At 40.6% G+C, this 23806-nt stretch overlaps 1 protein-coding gene across 1 annotated transcript in view; it reads right to left on the reverse strand.

Moving 5' to 3' along the window:
* The window catches only part of OCA2 (OCA2 melanosomal transmembrane protein), a 530032-nt gene that overhangs the window by 181970 nt on the left and 324256 nt on the right, over positions 1 to 23806 (reverse strand). Inside the window, exons 19-20 of the mRNA XM_046009122.1 lie at positions 21093 to 21152; positions 20380 to 20484 (exon numbers count right to left, since the gene is read on the reverse strand). Of these exons, the coding sequence (XP_045865078.1) occupies positions 20380 to 20484; positions 21093 to 21152 (165 nt within the window). The remainder of the gene's footprint in view (positions 1 to 20379; positions 20485 to 21092; positions 21153 to 23806) is intronic.

Below are 23806 nucleotides of genomic sequence, written 5' to 3' on the forward strand. Positions count from 1 at the left end.
GGAATGGGAGAAGATACTCACAAATGACACTACAGATAAAGGGCTGACATCCAAGATGTAGAAAGAACTCCTCAAACTCAACACACACAAAACAGATAATCACATCAAAAAAATGGGCAGAAGACATGAACAGACACTTCCCCAATGAAGACATACAAATGGCTATCAGACACATGAAAAAATGTTCATCATCACTAGACATCAGGGAGATTCAAATTAAAACCACATTGAGATATCAGCTTACACCAGTTAGAATGGCCAAAATTAACAAGACAGGAAACAACATGTGTTGGAGAGAATGTGGAGAAAGGGGAACCATCTTACCTGTTGGTGGGAATGCAAGTTGGTGCAGCCACTTTGGAAAACAGTGTGGAGATTCCCTAAGAAATTAAAAATACAGCTTCCCTATGACCCTGCAATTGTACTACTGGGTATTTACCCCAAAGATACAGATGTAGTGGTCAGAAGGGCCACCTATACCCCAATGTTAATAGCTGCAATGGCCATATTCGCCAAACTGTGGAAAGAACCAAGATGCCCTTCAATGGATGAATGGATAAAGAAGATATGGCCCATGTATACAATTGAGTATTATGTCTCAATAAGAAAGGATGTATACCCAACTTTTGTATCAACATGGATGGGACTGGAGGAGATTATGCTGAGTGAAATAAGTCAAGAAGAGAGAGTCAATTGTCATATGTTTTTTTCTTATTTTTGGAGCATAAAGAATAACACAGAGGACATGGGGAGATGGAGAGAAGTGCGTTGGGGGAAATTGGAGGGGGAGACAAACCATGAGAGACTGTGGACTCAGAAACAAACTGAGGGTTTTGGAGAAGAGGGGGGTGGGTGGATGGGTGAGCCTGGTGGTGGGTGTTAAATAGGGCATGTATTGCATGGAGCACTGGGTATGGTGCATAAACAATTAATTCTGAAACACTGAAAATAAATTAAAAAAAATAATAAAAATTTTTTAAAAAGAGATGGTATATATATACACACAATGGTATACTATGTAGCCATAAAAAATGAAATCTTGCCATTTACCACAACGTGGGTAGAACAGAGGGTATTATGCTAAGTGAAATAAATCAATCAGAGAAAGACAATTATTATATGATCTCCCTGATATGAGGAATTTGAGAGGAAGGTCACAGGGGGTTAGGGGGAAAAAATGAAACAACTATACCTCCCCCCTCTGGGGAGGGAGAAACCATAAGAAACTCTTAATCTCTAAACAAACTGAGGGTTGTTGGGGGGTGGGAAGGAGGTATAGGGTGGCTGTGTTATGGACATTGGGGAGAGTATGTGCTATGGTGAATGCTGTGAATTGTGTAAGACTGATGATTCACAGACCTATACTCCTGAAGCAAATAATACATTATATGTTAATAAATAAATCAATAAATAAAAATTTTTAAAAATTTAAAAATGTACAATTCATTGTTTTTAATATATTCACAGCACTATGCAATTATCACAAAAGATATTCTTAAAGAGAGATAAGAATATATGGGCCAGGGGCACCTGGGTGACTTCCGTGGGTTAAAGCCTCTGCCTTTGGCTCAGGTCATGATCCCAGAGTCCTGGGATGGAGCCCCACATCAGGCTCTCTTCTCAGCAGGGAGCTTCCCCTCTCTCTCTCTGCCTGCCTCTCTGCCTACTTATGACCTCTGTCTGTCAAATAAATAAATACAATATTTTAAAAAATAATATATGGTCCATTTTGCTGGTAAAATAAATTAAAAATACTTTGACATAAACCATCCCTGAAGCCAGACATTAGAATTATTAGTCAAAGATGTTAATTCAACTATCTCAAATGCATTCAATAAGCAAAAGGAAACCATGAAGAAAAAAAAGAAATCAAGAAAATGATATATAAACAAAATGAGAATATTAATAGACAATTATAAAAAGGAATGAAGTAGACATTTTGGAGGTAAAATGCACAACAACTGAAATAAAATCTCACTAGAATTCAACAGCAGATTTTATCAGGCAAAAGAAAGGGTCAGCAAACCTGAAGATAAGATATTTGGAATGATCTAGTCTGGGGAGCAGAAGGAAAATGAATGGGAAAAAATTTAAGAGAGCCTCAGATACCTGTGAGAACCATCAAACATACCAACATATGTATTATAGGAGTCCTAAAAGAAGATAAAGAAAAAGAGGCAGAGAAAATATTTGAATATTTGACCAAAAACTTTCCAAGTCTGAGGAAATCCATGAATATATATGTCCAAGAAATTCCATGAACTACAAATAGTATAAACTCAAGGAGACCCACACTGAGATACATTACAGCCAAATCATCACATCCAAAAGACAAAGAGAAAATATTGAAATCAGCAAGAGAGAAACAACTCATCTCATAGAAGAGATAATTGGAGTGCTGTCACCAAAATGGTGGAGTATGAGACCCAGCCTCAGTAACTTCTCAAAGATGAACAATTAGACAGCAATCCACAAACAAAAGCACCTCTGAGAGAAGACTAGGTTTCACTTAAGAAATTTCAGGGGAACAGGGCACCTGTTGGTTAAGCATCTGACTTGGTTTTTGCTCAGGTCATGATCTCAGGACTCTGGGATCAACCTCTGCATCAGGCTCCATGCTCAGTGTGGAGTATGCTTGAGATATTCTCTCCTCCTTCCTCTTCCCTCCCATTCGTACTCACAATCTCTCTTTCTCTTTAAAATAAACAAGCAAACAAACAAATAAATAAATCTACCTTTTTTTTTTAAAGAATGTCAGTGGAACAAAAAACTTGAGAAAACCACACAAAAGTTAAGGAAAAATAGCTTCATTTTACCTGTATCATCCCATCATCCAACCCAACACTGCTCAGTGCTAAGAAGGAACTTCTCAGCTAGAATAAGTTCCTCTCACCAGGAAAGAGAAAGTGGGTCAAGTAGCTTACTTCCCTAGACTTTCATCACATCCCTAGACTTCATCACATGAAGGAAGTACTACAGTTTCACCCCATCCAGAGACCTGGCAAACGTGAGGCTTACAGAGATGGCTATGAACAAGGAAGAAAACCAGGCCCCACCAGTATCATTCCAGCTACACAGCAGTATTGACAGCATTTCCCAGTGACCTCCTCTGCAGATGACCCTGGTAGTTTACAACCCTAAAGACACCAATAGCCAGCATAGTTGCTGCACACCCTCTGAGGGTTTACCAGTTTTCCCCACACAGGTATGTATATTCCCTGATACCAGCTACTTAAATCCCTCTCCACGTCCTCCCCACTAGCCCCACCCATAGGCTGGATGTTCATCAGTAGCCAGCCTAGTCTGCTGCGGCTGTGCAAGATCAAGACACAAGCTTAGAGTCCTGCTGCTGACCTCCACCTCTGTGCCTGTGCTTAAGTAGTCTGACATGTGTCACTGACTTCCAATGACATGTTCACACCCATGGTAAGATCCTGCAGCTGAAGAAGTGCATATCAATAGCCAAGGCCCCCATAGCTGCTTGTGAGCCCTCATTTGGCCCTGTCTCCTATCAGCGGCCTGAACCACTGGTCACACTTGCAGGTAGCCCTTCCAGCTGTACATTTGCATGCCATGCCCCTAGCCTGCCTCCTAAAGCTAGCCACTACTGTCATGTCCCTATGGCAAGAACAAGCAGCCATGGTAGTACACACAGCCAACCAGGACCTCTATAACTGCAGTGCAACATCAGTTGGCCCCACTCCTTGCTGCTCGTCTTGGACCCCACTACTATGTGCGTATTTGCAACTGGCCCTTGCCATCAGATAGACACCTTCAGCTGCCCCTTGCAACAAAATATACGCATATCACCAACTCTGAACCACCACTTCTGTCAACCCTTGTCCCCAGCCACAGAACCTAGGCACTGTTGAGAGGACAACAACACCCTTTGTAGCTTCTGTAGACCATCCACAGCCGCCACAAAGTCCACACAGTATCAATGCTATGAATTTCAGCAGGCTCAGCCAAAAAGTCACCATGTATCCCAGAACCAGACTGCCACATGTCCCCACACTTCATGTCCTCCACCACTATCCCCATGTCACAGCACAGTCCAGCTTACCCCCACCTGCAGGTAAAGGTCATTCCTTACTCAATCTGTTAAGTCTGGAAGAGGTGATTGCTTCTTCGAATGAGCAGAAACCTATACAAGGCTAGGGGATCATGAAAAATCAGGGAAACATGACTCAACCAAAGAAACACAGTAAACTTTTGGTAGTTTATCCCAAAGAAACAGAGATGCAGGAATGTATGATACAGAATTCAAAATAATTGTTCTAAAGATTCCCAGAGAGCTATAAGAGAACACACACACACACACCAAAAAAAAATTAACAAGAACAGGAAAACAAAACAAGAATAAACTGAGAAATTCAACAAAGAGAAATAAATTTTTTTTAAAAACCCAAAAACAGAAATTTTGGAGAATACAATGACTTCACTGAAGAATTTAATAGAGATCTTTAACAGCAGACTGGACCAAGCAGAACAAATAATCATGGTGCTCAAACACAAATCATTTTAAATTATCCAATCAAGTGAGAAAAAAAATAAAAGAATGAGAAGAAATGAAGAAAGCCAACAGAACTTAAAAGATCCTATTAAGGGAAAAAAAAATCTATGTATTTTTAGAATCCCAAAAAAAGAGAGGGAGAAAGGAGTATCAAGTTTATTTAAAGAAATAATGGCTGAGAACTTCCCAAAGCTGGGGAGAGATCTGGATACCCAAGTTCATGAAGCTAAGAGATTACCCCAAAATCTGAACCCAAATATTCTTCTCTAAGACTACATTATAATTAAGGTGCCTAAAATCAAGATAAAGAATTTTATTTTATTTTATTTAAGATTTTATTTATTTATTTGAAAGATAGAGTGAGCAAGAGAGAGAAAAGCCAGAGGAAGGGCAGAGGGAGAAAAAGGGACAGAGAAAGAGGGAGGAGCAGACACGCCATTGAACAGGGAACCCAATGCAGGGCTCAATCCCAGGACCCTGGGATCATGATCTAAGCTGAAAGCAGAAACTTAACCAACTGAGCCACTCAGGCACCCAAGACAAAGAATTTTAAAAGCAGCAAGAGAAAATATTTTCTGTCATGCAAGGGCCATAAGGCCATCAGTAGGTTTCTCATCAGAAGCCTTGCAGTCCACAAGAAAATATTCAAGTGTTGAAAGAAAAGTACTGTCAACCAAGAATTCTTTACCAGCAAAGCAGCCCTTTAGAAATGAAGGAAAAATAAATATTTTCCCAAACAAACAGATGTTAAGGAAGTTCATCACTGTTAGGTCTACCTTGCAATAAATGTTTCAGAAAGTTCTTCAAGCTGAAATGTTACTCATGAGTAAAACAAACACAAATGAAAGTATAAAACTCACTGGTAAATATAAGAATAGAGTCTAATTCAGAATACTCTAACACCATAGTGATAGATTGTGAATCACTTAACTCTAGTATGAAGGTTAAAAGACAAAAGTATCAAAAATTACTATAGCTACAAGAATCTGATAATAGATAGACAGATGAAAAGATGTATATTGTGACATTAAAAATTTTAAATGAGGAAAAAGAAAAAGCTTAGACTTTTTGTATGTAACCAAAGCTGAGTTAATCAGATTAAAATAGATTATTATAACTACAAGATGTTTTATGAAATTCTCAGGGTAACCACAATGCAAAAACCATTTAGTAGATACTATAGTAGATACACACATAATAAAGAGAAGGGATTGAAGGCATAGCACTGTAAAAAAGCATCAATTTACAATGTTAGACCTCAAGGGAGGAACAAAGGAACTACAGAATAATGAGAAAACAATTAACAAGATAGCAAAGGTAAGTCCTTACCTACCAATAATTACTTTAAATGTAAGTGGGTTAAATTTCCCAATCAAAATGCTCAGAGTGGCTGAACAGGTTTTAAAAAAATTAAAAACAAGACCAATTAAATATTTCCACACGATACTCACGTCAACATCAAAGACACATATAGGCTCAAAATGAAGTGACAAGAAAAGATACTCCATGTAAATGCAAACCAGATAGGGCAGGGATAGCTATAATTATTTCACACAAAATAGACTTTAAATCAAAAAATTGTAAAGAAGCAAAGAAGGTCATTTTATAATGATAAAGAATTCAGGTTGAAAAGAGATTATAATAATTATAAAAGTATGTGCTTCCTACATCAGAGAACCTAAATATATTAACCAAATATTGACAGGTGTGAAGGTAGAACTAGACAATACAATATTAGTAGTGGACTTTAAGACCCACTTTCAACAAAAGAGAGATCATTCAGACAAAGAATCAAAAAGGAAATATTGGGGGTGCTGGGTGGCTCAGTGGGTTAAAGCCTCTGCCTTCAGTTCAGGTCATGATCTCAGGATCCTGGGATTGAGCCCCACATCAGGCTCTCTGCTCAGCAGGGAGCTTGCTTCCTCCTATCTTTCTCTCTGCCTGCCTCTCTGCCTACTTGTGATCTCTGTCAAATAAATAAATAAAATTTTTAAAAAAGAAAATATTGGATCTGAACAATACTTTAGAACAAATGGGCCAAAAAGACATACTGAACATTACACACAATAGCAGAAAAACACACATTTTTCTCAAGCACAAACTGAACATTCTCCAGGATAAGTCATAGGTTAAGTCACAAAGCAAGTTTTAACACATTTAAGATTTAACCATATCAAGTATTTTTTTCAATCATAATGATATAAAACTAAAAACCAGTAACAGGAGAAAAGCTGAAGAACCCATAAATATGTGGAAATGAAACAACATGCCCCTGAAGAACCAATGGGTCAAAGAAGAAATCAAAGAGTCAATAAAAAGTATGTTGATACAAACAAAAACATAGCATACCAAAACCTATGGAATACAGCAAAAGCAATTCTAAGAAGGAAGTTTATAGCAACAAATACCCTCATTAGGAAAAATAGAAAGTTAGCAAATAAGCAATCTAACATTATACATTGAGAAACTAGAAGAACAAATTAAGCCTTAAGTTGGCAGAAGGAACAAAAAAAAATCAGAGCAGAAATAAATGAAATGAACTAGAAAAGCAACAGAAAAGATCAATGAAACTAAGCCATTTTTGAAAAGATAAAGTTTACAAACATTTAGCTAGACTAAGAAAAAAGGAAGACTCAAATAAATAGGAATGGAAAAGGAAACATCATAACTGATACCACAGAAGTGCATGGGATTATAAGACACTACTATGAATAGTTATACAACAACAAATTAGACAACCACGAAGAAATGGAAATTCCTTAAAACACACAACCTGCCAAAACTGAATCACAAAAAAAGATAGAAAATCTTAGTAATTAGTAATAATTAGTAAGAAGATTGAACCAATAACAAAAAGTCTTAAAAAAAAAAGGCCCAAGACCAAATAGTGTCACTGGTGAATTCACCAAATACTCCAAGAATTAATGTCAGTCCTTCTCAAAGTCTTCCAAAATAGAGAAGAGGAGGGAACACTTCCAAGCTGGTGAATTTTACAAAATATTTAAAACACTTAATAAATGCTTTAATGTTTTAAATTAAAAATGTTTAATTCAACATAGCACTAGAAGTCCTAGCATCAGCAATCAGACAACAAAAAGAAATAAAATGTGTTCAAATTGGCAAAGAAGAAGTCAAAGTCTCTCTCTTCACAGATGACGTGATACTTTATGCGGAAAACCCAAAAGACTCCACTCCCAAACTACTAGAACTCATACAGTAGTTCAGTAATGTGGCAGGATACAAAATCAATGCATAGAAATCAGTTGCTTTCCTAGACACTAAAAATGTAACTGTAGAAAAAGAAATTACAGAATCAATTCCATTTACAATAGCACCAAAAACCATAAGATACCTTGGAATAAACCTAACCAAAGAGGTGAAGGATCTCTACTCTAGAAACTACACAACACTTATGAAAGAAATTGAAGAAGACACAAAAAGATGGAAAAATATTCCATGCTCATGCATTGGAAGAATAAACATTGCTAAAATGTCTATGCTGCCCAGAGCAATCTACACTTTCAATGCCATCCCTATTAAAATACCATTGGTATTTTTCAAAGAACTGGAACAAACCTAAAATTTATACGGAACCAGAAAAGACCCTGAATCACCAAGGAAATGTTGAAAAATAAAACAAAGCTGGGGCATCACATTGCCTGATTTCATGCTATATTACAAAGCTATGATCACCAAGACAGCATAGCCTTGGAACAAAAACAGACACATAGATCAATGAAACAGAATAGAATCTCCAGGAAATCAACCCTCAGCTCTATAGTTAACTAATCTTCGACAAAGCAGGGAAAAAAAATCCAGTGGAAAAAAAGACAGTCTCTTCAATAAATGGTGCTGGGAAAATTGGACAGTATGTATAGAAGAATGAAACTTGATTATTGTCTTACCCTGTACACAAAGATAAACTCTAAATGGATTAAAGACCTCAGTGTGAGACAGGAATCCACCAAAATCCTAGAGGAGAACACAGACAGTAACCTCTTCCACATTGGCCATGACAACTTCTTTCATGACACGCCTCCAAAAGCAAGGGAGACAAATGTGAAAAAGAAGTTTTGGGACTTCATCAAAATAAAATCTTCTGCACAGCAAAGGAAATGGTCAACAAAATAGTGGCAACCCAAAGAATGTGATAAGATATTTGCAAATGACACTACAAATAAAAGGCTGGTATCCAAGATCTATAAAGAATTTCTCAAACTCAACACACAAAAACAAAACAAAAAATCAAGTCAAAAAATGGGCAGAGAACATGAACAGACACTTCTCCAAAGAAGACATACAAATGGCTAACAGACACATGAAAAAATGCTCAACATCATTAGCCATCAGGGAAATTAAAAACAAAACCATACTGAGATACCTCCTAACACCAGTTAGAATGGCAAAAATTGACAAGGCAAGAAACAACAAATGTTGGAGAGGATGTGGAGAGGGAGGATCCCTCTTTCATTGTTGGTGGGAATGCAAGCTGGTACAGCCACTCTGGAAAACTTTGAGGAGATTCGTCAAAAAGTTAAAAATAGAGCTACTCTATGATCCAGCAATTGCACTACTGGGTATCCAAAGATATGGATGTAGTGAAAATAGGGCACATGCACCCCAATGTTTATAAGAGCAATGTCCACAATAGTCAGACTGTGGAAGGAGATGAGATGCCCTTCAACAGACAAATGAATAAAGAAGATGTGGTCCATATATACAATGGAATATTACTCAGCAATCAGAAAGGATGAATACCCACCATTTGCATTGACATGGATGGAACTGGAGGGGATTACGCTAAGTGAAATAAGTCAAGCAGAGAAAGACAATTATCATATGGTTTCACTTATCTGTAGAACATAAGGAATAGCACTGAGGACATTAGGGGAAGGAAGAGAAAAATGAAGTGGGGGGAAATCAGAGGGGGAGATGAACCATGAGAGACTATGGACCCTGGGAAACAACCTGAGGGTTTCAGAGGGAAAGGGGTGGAGGAATGGTTTGGCCTCATGATAGTTATTAAGGAAGGCACGTATTGCAAGGAGCACTCACTGCCATATGCAAACAGTCAGTCACGGAACACTCCAAAAGCTAATGATGTACTGTATTGTGACTAATATAACATAATATTTTAAAAAGTGGAGAAAAAATAAGCAAAAAGGAGATGCGGGCATCACTTTAGCACTGGGCAATATTTTAAAAAAACTTAATGAAAGCTGAGGAGGTAAGACTAAGCTCCTAATGATCTGTGCAAAGAGTCTCAGGCTGAAGGAATAGAATGTACAAAGGCAGGAGCTTGCTTGACATGTCCAAGGAAAGCTATGGAGGTCAGTGTAGCTGGAGCTAAGTGGATAAAGAGAAGACTGATAGGAAGTGACATCAGAGGTGACTATGGCCAGATCAGGAAGACATGTAGGCACTATGAAACTCTGAGTTGTGTTGAGGAAAGTGGGAATCCTCAGTGGAGAATGGATGCTTGGGGGTAGAGCAAGAGTGGAAACAGAACAATTTGAAGGTGACTGCAATACACAGGTGGGGAATGTTGGCTAGGATTTGGGGGCAGTGATAAAGGCTATGGAAATTGGCCATATTTAGAAGCTTCAAGGGACAGCTGGCTGTATGTTGTAAGAAAAAACAAGGGCTCAGATTGGTTCTAGGATTTGGAGCCCTGAGAAACTGAGAAAATGACATTTTTATGGAAATGAGTAAGATTGGGGAAGAACACATCAGGATTTGATTTGGAGCATGTTAAGTTTGAGATGCACGTTTTATCTCAGTGGAGAGGTGAAGGGGCAACTGGATACCTGAGCCTTGGAGTCTGCAGAGAAGCCCAGGAGTAGATGGAATTTAAAGCATGAACTTGGATAAGGCCACTTGCAATGAGTCTAGGGAATGAAGTGGTCATAACTGAGTCCAGTGTTTGGGAGCTGAAAGGTGAAGAAGGCCATTGGAAGAAGACAAAGAAGGAGTGGCTGCATGAATAAGAGGAGAACCTTGAGGAGCCAAACAGGGAAAGGAGCACAAGGAGGAGAGAGGTTGCCTCCACCATGTGTGGCTGACAGGCCGGGTTAGAAGAGAACCAGAAGCACCACTGGATTTCTCACAAGTGTGAATATCATGAGGTCTTGCAGTGGGGTCAAGAGAAAAATGAAGAGAGATTACAGCAAGATGAGGATGGCAAGGATAGACAGTGATTTCAAAGAGTTTGGCTGTTAATGAAAGTAAAAGAAAGGGAAGGGAGTCACAGAGTTGCATGGCTCACTGGGGTTCTTCATGAGAGGGAGATGGTAGCATGTTTAGATCTCGATAAGAATGATGCAGTGGAGAGTGAAAAACACATTATGGAGGAAAGAACTGGCTTTGGTGCCGGGTGGAGGGGTTGGCCTCCATTGAGAATAAGAATCCCCTCCATATAACTGGAAGGAATGTAGTATGTACTAGGTAACTACAGTGGTCATTGCTTGTGAAACCTCCACATGACTGCTTTCATCTTTGCTTCACAAAGGGGAAGCAAAGTCATCAACTTCTAGGAAGGAAGGGAAAGGCGCTGAAGGCTCAAAGGGAGATAAGAAATATGCAGAAGTCGTCAAGACTCTTGGGAAGATGAGGCCCAGGGAGAAGTTGTGTGGCAGGCAGCAGTGAGGAGCCATGAGAGAAGTGCTGTGCTGTGGCTGGGAAGCAAGATGGCAATGTGGGACTTGCTGCTCTGCTCCACTGTCTGTTCATATGGGGTGGAGGAAAAGGGGACAGACTTAATCTGGCAACAGGTGGTACTTTGCCAAAGTACTATTGTACTTTGCCAAAGTACTATTTGAAGCCAAATAGAGGCAATGGAGTTAAGGATTAATACATAGAGATAATCCTAATAATAGTCATGACAGATAGGTGTTTAAGGAGGAAAGAGAGTGTAAAGGAGGGTGGATTAGCCAGAAGGACTGTTGAGTTGGGTCACAAAGTTATCAGCCACAAACAAGCAGTGTCCGGAACTGGGTTACATTTCTCTTTGGGGGTACAAAAGACTTTAAGGGAGCTAAAGCACATGAATAGTATTAAGGGTATCAATTACCAGATCTTCCACACATCATCAAAATGAGCTTCTTTCAGTCCTACACAATGGATGTCCTTGGAAAGAGACCATGGAAAGAGACCAAAGAGGAGTGAATCCTGGATCATGGTGCTGTGGATGTTGAAAAGCACGCAGGTGTTGGGAAAGGCTCTGCTTGGACTGATCCCAGCTGGGCCCCAAGCGATCCCCAACATAGGGAAAAATACATGTGAGGTTGGACTGCTGCCTGCATCAAAGCCCATTGGGATGCCAGCAAGGGCTACACAAACTGCTTGATGTGCTGAGCCAGGACCCTCTGTGTTCCGCTGAGATTGCTAGTTTGGGTTTAGGTCTGCACAAAACAACTTCTTTTCTTGATATTGCTACAGGGTCATCCTAGGACAATCATCACTTTACCCCGTGAAATATTACTTGCAACAGCCCAGCACAGAGCCCAATACAAGAACACCCAGCTGAGGGCCCACCACTGGGCTGGTCACTTCAGCTATGTCCCCAAGGAATTCTGGGGGGAAAAATGTGGCTAGCTCATACATTTTAAGTTAATATGTAAAATTTGTCATCCTAATTTAAAATAGTTCCCAAGAATGTAATTGCTAGCATATGTTGACATTATTAAACAAAAGCATTCCATCATTCTTTTAAATCAATACACTTATATTTAAATACTGTAGTATCAATTCATCTAAAAATACATATAAAGCCCTTTTGCAGCTATCTAAGCAGGAAGACACATGCCTTGCTGCCTGACCTCTAACCCCTACAATTAGCATCCGATCCAGGACTCTGAGAAGGATAGCTCCTGACTGAGTGCAAGAGAATTAACAATTAAAGGGAGGCTAGTAACAACGTGTATTGGAGAGGATGTGGAGAAAGGGGAACCCTCTTACACTGTTGGTGGGAATGCAAGTTAGTGCAGCCACTTTGGAGAACAGTGTGGAGATTCCTGAAGAAATTAAGAATAGAGCTTCCCTATGACCCTGCAATTGCACTGCTGGGTATTTACCCCAAAGGTACAGATGTAGTGAAAAAAAGAGCCATCTGTACCCCAATGTTTATTGCAGCAATGGCCACGGTCGCCAAACTGTGGAAAGAACCAAGATGCCCTTCAACGGATGAATGGATTAGGAAGATGTGGTCCATATACACGATGGAGTATTATGCCTCCATCAGAAAGGATGAATACCCAACTTTTGTAGCAACATGGATGGGACTGGAAGAGATTATGCTGAGCGAAATAAGTCAAGCAGAGAGAGTCAGTATCATATGGTCTCACTTATTTGTGGAGCGTAACAAAGAACACGGTGGACATGGGGAGATGGAGAGGAGAGGGAGTTGAGGGAAACTGGAAGGGGAGATGAACCATGAGAGACTATGGACTCTGAAAAACAACCAGAGGGTTTTGAAAGGGGTGGGAGGTTGAGGAACCAGGTGGTGGGTAATAGGGAGGGCACGTACTGCATGGAGCACTGGGTATGGTGCAAAAACAATGAACACTGTTACGCTGAAAATAAACAAATAAATAAATAAATAAATAAATGGAGGCCAGTAAATGTAGTGATCCAAAGGGGCACATGCACCCGAATGTTTATAGCAGCAATGTCCACAATAGCCAAACTATGGAAAGAACCTAGATGTCCATCAACAGATGAATGGATAAAGAAGATGTGGTATATGTACAATGGAACACTATGCAGCCATCAAAAGAAATGAAATCTTGCCATTAGCAATGACGTGGATGGAACTAGAGGGTATTATGCTGAGCGAAATAAGTCAATTGGAGAAAGACAACTATCATATGATCTCCCTAATATGAGGAAGTGGAGTTGCAACATGGGGTGTTTGGATGATAGGAAAAGAATAAATGAAATAAGATGGATTGGGAGAGAGACAAACCATAAGAGACTCTTAATGTCACAAAACAAACTGAGGGTGGCCAGGCAGAGGGGGGTAGGGAGAGAGTGGTGTGGTTATGGACATGGGGGGAAGGTATGTGCTATGGTGAGTGCTGTGAAGTGTGTAAACCTGGCGATTCACAGACCTGTACTCATGGGGATAATAATACATTATATGTTTATAAAAAAAATTTTAAATAAATAAAAGGAAGCTAGATAGGCTGTCCCTTATAGGAATGAAAGAGACATGTGGCAGGAGATGCCCAGAGAGGGGCTGAGGTGGCCCAGGTAGACAACAACAGGAAGTAATGGTGGTTCTCAGGGCAAGGGGCTGCCCAAGGACATGAAGCAATGCCAAAGGGGCAGCACAGCACTTTCAGGTGGACAGCTGCCCTAGGACAATGCAGTGTAATATCAGACAGCCTGTTCTGTGAAAGAGAATGTAAAGAGCAGAAGCCAACAGGGTCAGTTTTGAAATTGAATTTATTGTCAACATTTGAGAATTGAGAATTTTTCATAGAAAAATAGTGATACCTGATTTTTTGGAAAAATCTAATGAGTTCATACACCAAGCCTATGTCCCTGCAGGGAGAAGATATATTACACCTGGACAGGTACTACCCTCCCTCTGACCCAGCACACCTTGCCCTCCCTATGCCCATAGCACCTGCCCTTCCTGTCCCCACCACACCTTCTCTCCCTGGCCTAGCACACCTGCTCTCCCTCTACTCCACCATACCTACCCTCCCTGCACCTACCACCTGCCTTCCTTAAACCCACTGCCACTAGGGTCAGTGTTCACTTATCCTCAGCTAGCACTCTTGCTTGTTGTCATTTTGCTGCTGATGCCTGCAGACTCTCCCCAGGTGAGACATTAAATTTGGACACTCAACTTGTTCCAGCCATCTTTGATAGAAGGGAAGGTGCTTGAGCCTGTGAGGAATTACCTACTCCTGGTTGGATTTCTTTTGTGTGGAATTTAATAAGCCATGTAAGGATGGCTTGCATCTTCACAGGGGATCCTGAGAGTGGAGAGGGTGGGATCATAGTTCTGCAATTGCAGGCATATTGATAGTGGTAGGGGAACACCCCTGGTTGGAGCCTTGGCCCAGACCAGCACATCTCCAATGTACATGTGCAGGTGGTCACCCAGCATCTTGTCCAGGTGCAGGTTCTGACAGTTCTGACTAGCCAAGGCATGCATTTGTACAAGCTCCAAGGCTGCTGCCACCAAGACCCCACTTGAGATGGAGAGGCTGCACATTGTCAATGCAATGCATTCCTTTTCTTCTTCCTGGAATTCCTATCATAACCATGCTTGGTCTTCTGGGTCTCACCAAATCTCTTATCTTTTTTCATGATTTTGTTCCTTTGTACGTTTGTTCTGTACTTTTAGTTAGTTCTTTCACTTGGCTTCAAACCCACTAACTCAGACCTAAAGCACTGATTCTTCTTCAATTCATTATTCAACATTTTTTAAAAGTTAGGGGTTTTAGTTCCAGAAAGTGTTATCACAATTTATTGTTTGTTTTCCTAGGTCTCTGAGACAAGTTGTGATCAACCTTCTCTGAGGCTATTAGTGTCCCAAATGTGCCACTTGGGTTCCATGGAACTAGGATCTGGCAGTGTAGTGACCAGTCCTTGGGTCATGGAAGGTGAAGGCACTGCAGGGCCCTCTCTCTATACCCACAGCACCTGCCCTTCCTATCCCCACCACACCTGCTCTCCTCAGCGTAGGCACTGCAGGGCCCCTCAGAAGTCATTCTCTTTGAGAAGGGGGAAGCCCCTCCCAAAAAGGTGTGTACTGCCCCAAAGGGCTGACTTCCAACCTGACAGCCTGCCAGTACCACAGTGATCCAACTGGAGGAGCTCCACCAACCTAATGGGGAAAACAGCATCTCTGCTGCTGTCATTTCTGCTTCTCTAACCCAGTGTGTTCTCAGCCTGCACTATGATAGAGCTGGGATTCAAGCCCAGGCTCACCTTCTCCACAACCTGAGCTGTTTATTGCTACAAATGCTCATGTTATTAAACCCAACTACAATCTGCTGGACCAGGTTCGACCCTCCACATCATTTTGCTACTGGATGTTTTAAGAAAAGATGAAAGATGAACTGGGTGTTGTACATAAACAATGAATCTTGGAACACTACATCAAAAACTAATGATGTATTTTAGGGTGACTAACATAACACAATTAAGAAAAAGAAAAGAAAAGATGAATGAAAACAAAATGAGATTATGTAGATAGCAAAAGCAAATGTGAAATGCTTCTGACTTTTACCACCCTGTAAGAGCATTTTTCTTTGCTAACAGTCTGCCCTCTGCCCTAGCACCTCCTGCAGGGCAGATAGCAGGGAGGAGAATACAAAGAGCTAAAGGAAGAAGGTACATGAGAACAAGCCATGAAAAACTGACTTTCTCACCAAGGTTAAAATGATAATACAGATAATGATGAAGATCCAAGAAGTCAGAGACAACCCACAAAATTATATGCATAAATTATATGCATCCTTTGAATTCAACATCCAGGACAAGAATAATCACATTTTAACTTGAAAATAGCCTGAGAATTCTTCCTATTCAAGCAAATGAGGCGGAAAAGATAAGGTTTAAATGGAGAAAGGTTGTCAGGGAATTCTCAGTCATTAACAATGTATTGCAGGCTTCCAATACAGTCTCTAGTACAATGTACTGGGGATACCTAAGAAGGTGCCTACAAAATCAGGTCTGAGTTCATGTGTGGCTCCCATAGCTCCTTATCAGCTGTAGGTAGGAAGGGGAAAGAAGGTAAGCACAGATGTTAATGGGATTACCCTGTATGAAAAGATTTGTTAAAGCTGAGAAACACAAACACCATATCATTTCACTCATAAGTGGGATTTAAGAAAACAACAACAACAACAAATGAATAAACACCAAAAAGCAAAATCAGACTTATAAATACAGAGAACAAATTAGTTTCCAGAGAGGAGGAGGGGAAAGGGTGAAGGGTGAAGGGGAGTGGGAGATACTGGTGCTCAGATATGGAATGAATAAATCACAGAAATAAAAAGCACAGCATAAATGATACAGTTATGATATAATAATAGGCATATATTGGGACAGATGATAGTTACACTGTGGTGAACACAGCATAATGTGTAAACTTGTCAAATCACTATGTTGTACACCTGAGACAGATGTAACATTGTGTGTCAACTATATCTACAAAAATAAAAAGGAACACACTTAAAGCTATGAGCACTGAGTAATTTATAGAATTGTTGAATCATTATATTGTATAAAACAACATAACACTGCATGTTAACTATACCTCAATTAAAAAAATAAAAATTAAAGTGGTGACTGAGTTTCTCAGTCAGTTAAATGTACGACTCTTGTAGGCTCAGGTCTTGCCTCTCATTGCTGCAAGTTTGAACCCCACACTAGGCTCCATGCTAGATGTGGAGGCTACTTAAAAATTAATTAATTAATTAAAAATTAAAGACAAAACAAAACAAAAAGGAAATATTTCCAAACCAACTGGTGGACAGCCACTGTCAAAAGCCTCCAGTGCCTCCCATGGTCTCAGCTATTTGGGTCACACTCTGTCCCAAGCAAGTGACAATGACACAAAGAGTAAGAAGAGAGGGGGGCTTCAAGCTTCCTGCTTCAGAAGCTCCATGTCTGTTCTGATTGCCCTAAACAATGATGAAATAGCAATATTAAGTTGACTTACTAATGTTAAATATTATTTAATAGCATTACCATTAAAGATAAGCAAAAGCCAAAATGAAGGGGAAAGCTCAATGAATAAGGAAAATTTAAAGGAACAAATCTAATCCCCAAAAGCCCTGGAGTGCTCTTCCAAAGTCTGGCTATGCTTGTGTTTTAATTTTCACTGAAGCCCCATCCAGTCAAATTAGAGAGATAAGCCCGTCTATGATCTAGTTCTTTTGACTCTGGACACTTTGAAATAAGCAAAAATTCAATAGCATGATCCTGCCAGTTAGAATTTAAGTATTCTGCATTTTCTGAATTATTTAGTGTTCTATTCTGACCATTGGAGGAAGAGAAAGGTCATGAATAAATGTGAATAGTGCTTCTTCCCTGCTGCTCTCAGCTCACAGTTGACAGTATGAACACTGGAGGAATGCCCTCCAACTTAAAGACACACTCTGGAGAGAAGACACCACCCACGAAAAGATGGGGTTTTTTGGTTTGTTTGTTTGTTTGTTTGGTCTATCCAACTCACTACCTTGGAAAAATGGAATCATGCTCATAATTTTCTAAAGAAATTTTGAGTAAATGCCCCACAAACTTGTCAGGCACAGCCTCTGTTTCCCCACCAGAACATTGGCCAGCATTATTAGTCACTGGAAATGCTGAATGTATCTGCCAGGTTTCTGACACTTTTTAATTAAGTTTCTATAGACATGTGTCCTGTTGACCTGGAGAATGACTTTGGCCAGAGCATGTTCTCACAGCAGAATGAGGTTGGGCTGAAACACAGGCTCTCCTCTGCATGCTGGGCAGCAGGAACCTGGGTTGCAGCTCCAGTGTGTTCACTGCATTTCTGATGGGCACAGGCATGCAAACCTATCTCTACCCCCATATTGACCTGATAGTATTTCCATAAAATTCTCTTGGGTCTTCTTGTTCAGCCCCCAGGAAAACAGCAAAGCTGAGAACGTGGGAATGTCACCAACATGAAATTCCATCCACCAGCCAGATATGTTTCGGCCCTCCAGACTAAGGTGAAAACCTGGGTGGCTCTCCATGTTCTCCTCTTATGCAGTCACTGTGGACACCACCCACCAGCCTGCTGAGTCACAGAACAGATTTGGCAGTTTTAGAAAGCTGCATGCCAATTTATGCAATAGCTGTATCTTTGGTATCTTTGTATATTTGGTGTCTGTCCACGTTGACTCACATAAACCAAGATCTTTCCCTCAGTCTGCTCCATAGTGGGCCATCAAGTGAATGGATATGTCCCAAATTCATGCAGGTAGTCCTCTCAGTACAGGGAAGGATGGACATGATCCTGGAGTTTAAGGCATGGAACAGAGAATGTCATGTTCATCTGTTTTATTTCTTAAAAATAAAACAAACAGGGGCACCTGGGTGGCTCAGTGAGTTAAAGCCTCTGCCTTCAGCTCTGGTCATGATCCCAGGGTCCCAGGTTGAGGCCTCTGCCTTCAGCTCAGGTCCCAGGGTCCTGAGATTGAGCCCTGCATCGGGCTCTCTGCTCAGCAGGGAGACTGCTTCCCTTCCTCTCTCTCTGCCTGCCTCTCTGGCTACTTGTGATCTTTGTCTGTCAAATAAGTAAATAAAAATCTTTAAAAAAATTAAAAATAAAACAAACAAGAAAACTTAAGGTGAAGAGAAGACAATACTTGGATTTCCTCATTTTGGGTGGTGAGCATACAGATATTTATTATACTATCCTTCATGGTTCTCTTGATTATTCTTAATTTAAATTTTAGGTAATAAAATTAACTGTTAAAATGAAAACATCAGAAGTGTCATATTTTTAGAAAATGGAGGGGCCTACATTGCTAACAAAAGGTACCCTCTCATTCACTCTCAGAGAGGATCTGGGTCCTAAAACCAAAAAGCTTCACCAGGAGGCAGGTATAGCAGCTTCATGAATATGCAGAGCCCCAAGGGCAGATTAGGGTTTGCTGTGGCTGCATTGTGTAGTGTCATGGGCTCACACACGTTGGGTCTTCTGAAGACTACCTCATCTGGAGAATGGAAGGCACACACAACCTGGCTGGTGTTTCGGAAGCCCAGAGCCCAGCTGCCTTAGTCTGCTTGAGAAATGCCACTGCTGTTGACCGTCTGTGGGGCCACAGCATCACAGCCAGTCATGATAGTACCTGCTGAGCCCAAACCAGGACATTCAACAACATGTGTACAACTTCTCTAACACAGAACTTCATGACAAAATAACAGCCACAAAATGAGCTCAAAATTACTGAACCCAGACCATGGAAGAATGGTAGCTAGTAAAGAGTCAATAGGTGACAATCTCAGGGAATGAGTGAGTAACATTGAGTGCCAGGTCAACCTAAGGTCCCGTGAGAGAGTCCTCCTCACTGCAGATTCTCCACTCTACTCACTTGGGCCAATGTGCTACAAGACAATGAATATCATGGAAGCCCCCTCGCATAGGCTGTTGTGCAGGAGTATGGTTGGGCCTTCGACATCACAAGAAAAGAGAAAATTCCCCTGTCCAGAATCCAGTCATGTCCTCATGCAGTCACACATGTTTAGCACACCTGGGACCTCAGTTGTTCATGACAGTATCCCAGGTTCCTATATGCAGGCTCCCATTGCTGCCTTTACACTGTCCACCAGGAATTAACAATTCTGCCATACACCTAACAGCAATGTCAGAAGACACAGCAGAAACTGGGCTAGTCATCCTTGTATAAGGCCTCTAATGTGTATCCCAATTTTAGCTGCAGTCAGGACCACACAGAAAACTCAAAATCCTGCCCAAGCCAAGCACCAGAAGCCACACAAGCCAATTAGAACACATTCTGTTTTCACAGGAAATAAATCATGAATGTCTTGTCTTCAACCAGCCTATCTTTGGTATCTTACAATTTTCTTTAAAAAAGAAAAAAATAAACAGATTGTCTTTTCCATGAGGTGTGGCAGTTCTCCATTGGGCTAACCCTGAAACAACTAGTTACTGATGTACTACCCACTGTAGCTGCAGGCCCATGGATTCCAGCCTACAGTGTGGACTCAGCACTCCTGGCCCTGCTGGCCCCAACATTTGCCACAAATTTCCTCTATAGTTATGAGTGCAGCAAAGGGACTAGGTTCATTCTCTGCTTCCTCTGGTGAGCCGAGATCATGTCCAGGCCGAAAGTCAGGTCATTATCACATGGAGGAATGGTGCAACTCACCATTGTTGCGGTGAATGGGATGTTGTCAATCAAGGATGAGGCAATGGCTGAAACCCAGACCACCAGGATGATGGCAGTTGTGAGGCGCCGATCCTCTGGGACCATCTGGAAGGGAGCAGATAGTAGCAGTGCTACATATCACAGAGGCATTGATAAATCACATACATTGAGGAGGTGATGATAAGACATGTGGAACTCACAGGGCTGTCAGTCCATCCTTTCACACAAGAGAAGACCAAGGCAGACCCAGGTGTACAAAAAGGACCAGCCTGGGTTTTCCAGGCTAATACCATGAGCCTCAGCAGGGTCTACAAGAAACTGAGGAGAATGATTCCTAGCCACACCTAAGCCAACAAGTCCCTGGGGAGGGAAGAAGGGTGGCCCCATTCTTGGTGGCAGCACACATTAATTACACATTAATTACACAAAACTTATCTCCTGGCAGAGCCCTGGGTCTGTCCATTCATTTACAAGCACTGCTGTCTCTTTTGTTCTCCTTCTTAGACAGTTTTAACTGAAGGCTAATAGCAAATTTGCAGGCACCTGTAATTATATATTCTTTGGGGAAAGTCTCCATTTCTAGGCTACACAGGATAAAAAATGTTCCCTGCTATAATTTTTACATAATCTGTGATATATTCTTAACCAGATTTTTTTTTTACAAATCAAAGTAACAGTGGATGAAGCACATTATATTGCAGTATTGAATGTACCTTTATTAGCAAAGCAGTCTGTTCTCCAACATATTCTATTAAGTGGAGATGTGCCAGTGCCTAGAAGAAATGGATATACGATGAGAATCAGTTTAAAACCCCAAGATTATGTGCAATTTTTTTCAAAAAAACTTTAAAATGAAAACAAGTGAACATAAGACAAGTTCAGGCTCTCATGTCTTATGAAGGATCAGACATAAGTACACAGTCTATAAATAATTTACTATCAGATAGGCACACTGAAGATTCACTGAAAAGAAAGCACAATACCATAGGCAGAAATTTCTCATCAATTTGTGTTACTGTCCACATTAAATTTAAATTCAAATGGAATGCTGTCTCTTTAAGATTGGCGTATAGGGGCACTGTTCAACTGTACATAAAGAAATGTCATTCCACGTAGGTCGTTCAAGTAAGTTGCATTTCAAATTTATTTTTGAAGTTCAACATCATAGTTAAAGTTTTAGAAGAATCAAAGAAAATGCATGGTTTTCATAACTGTCAAAGAAAAAAATAAAAGATCTATTTAGCTGAAGCATGTAACTATTTTCTCAGGACTAGACAAATTGAGAAAATTGTGTCCAAGGAAAGGTAGGAAAGAAGATTAGATGAAGGTGGTGAGTTCAAGAACTGTCTTGCTCAGGCTTCCACCTTGGTTCCAGCCAAGGAAGGGATGCTCTGCTGCCCATGATGAATCCTGGACAGTAAGCACCAATAGAGAACCAAACATGGGCATGACACAGCTGCCTTGCACCTCTCAAGTATCACCTTTGCACTATGATGTCACCAGTGAATGACTATAAATATTGAAAACTTTAGCTAGACCATGTTTAAATACAAGTTTACAACTTCTCTACCCACATGTAGAGCTGTTTGTTAACCCTCATTTAAAAGCTGTGGAAAGGGGCGCCTGGGTGGCTCAGTGGGTTGAGGCCTCTGCCTTCGGCTCGGGTCGTGATCCCGGGGTCCTGGGATCGAGCCCCGCATCGGGCTCTCTGCTCCGTGGGGAGCCTGCTTCCTCCTGTCTCTCTGCCTGCCTCTCTGCCTAGTTGTGATTTCTCTCTGTCAAATAAATAAAATATTTAATAAAAAAAAAAAAAAAGAAAAAAAAATAAAAGCTGTGGAAAGGGGGCGCCTGGGTGGCTCAGTGGTTTAAGCCGCTGCCTTCGGCTCAGGTCATGATCTCGGGGTCCTGGGATCGAGTCCCGCATCGGGCTCTCTGCTCAGCAGGGAGCCTGCTTCCCTCTCTCTCTCTCTCTCTGCCTGCCTCTCTGCCTACTGTGATCTCTCTCTGTGAAATAAATAAATAAAATCTTTAAAAAAATAAAATAAAAAAAAATAAAAGCTGTGGAAGGGGCGCCTGGGTGGCTCAGTTCTCCTTGGTTAGTGAACTTTGTCTTGGCTGAATTTCTTGCTGATCTTCTGTGGGAGGGGCCCATTGTAGTGGTTCTCAAGTGTCTTTGCCCGAGAAAAAGCTTCTGCCTTTGGCTCAGGTCATGGTCTCAGGGTCCTGGGGAGCCCTGCATCGGGCTCTCTGCTCAGCAGGGAGCCTGTTTCCGCCTCTCTTTCTGCCTGTCTCTCTGCCTACTTGTGATCTCTCTCTCTCTGTCAAAAAAATAAATACAATCTTTAAGAAAATAAATAAAAGTTGTGGAAACAAAATGTTGGGTTTTTTAATCACAATTCTCAATCAAGTATGCTATTATATCAAGAAAACCACAAAGATAAATCTATTTATATTAAACTGTTCATAAATCAAGTCAGCAGTGTTGACCTTAGGAAATAAATCATTCTTTATTGCAGCAGCTATCCTATACATTGTGGGATGTTTAACATCCTTGGCTTCCAGTCCCCAGTGTGAAAATGAAAAATGTCTCCAGACAGTGCTAACAGTGGCACAAAATAAGCCCTGATCACTTGATAAGAAACACTCATAATAATTCATAATAATCCATAAATAAAAATTTTAATTTGCAAAACACAATTACATGTAGTCCTTTTATTTAATTCTATACTATTGATTGAAAGAAAAGCCAGAGGTCTATAACAGATTAAAATTTCCTGCTACCAAAAAACAAATAATCAAGTCAAGAAATAGGCAGAAGACATGAAGAGACTCTTCTCCAAATAAGACATACAAATGGCTAGCAGACACATGAAAAAATGCCCAACATTATTAGCCATCAGGGAAATTCAAATCAAAACCACAATGAGATACCAGCTTACACCGGTTAGAATGGCAAAAATTGACAAGGTAGGAAAGAACAGATGTTGGAGAGGATGTGAAACCCTCTTTCATTGTTGGTGGGATGCAAACTCATATAGCCACTTTGGAAAGCAGAATTGAGGTTCCTCAAAAAGTTAAAAATAGAGCTACTCTATGACCCAGTGATTGCAATATTAGGTATTTACTACAAAGATACAGATGTACTGAAAATAAGGGGCACATAAACCCCAATGTTCATAGCAGCAGTGTCCCAATAGCCAAACTGTCTAAGGAGATAAGACGCCATTAACAGATGAATGGATAAAGATGTGGTCTATATATACAATGGAATATTACTCAGTAATCAGAAAGGATGAATACTCACCATTTCCATTGACATGGAAGGAACTGGAAGGCATTATGACAAGTGAAATAAGCCAAGCAGAGAAAGACAATTATCATATGGTTTCACTCATATGTGGAACATAAAGAATAGCATTGAGGACAT

The sequence above is a fragment of the Meles meles genome, chromosome 6, assembly GCF_922984935.1.
Source record: "Meles meles chromosome 6, mMelMel3.1 paternal haplotype, whole genome shotgun sequence".
Classification (NCBI taxonomy): domain Eukaryota; kingdom Metazoa; phylum Chordata; class Mammalia; order Carnivora; family Mustelidae; genus Meles; species Meles meles.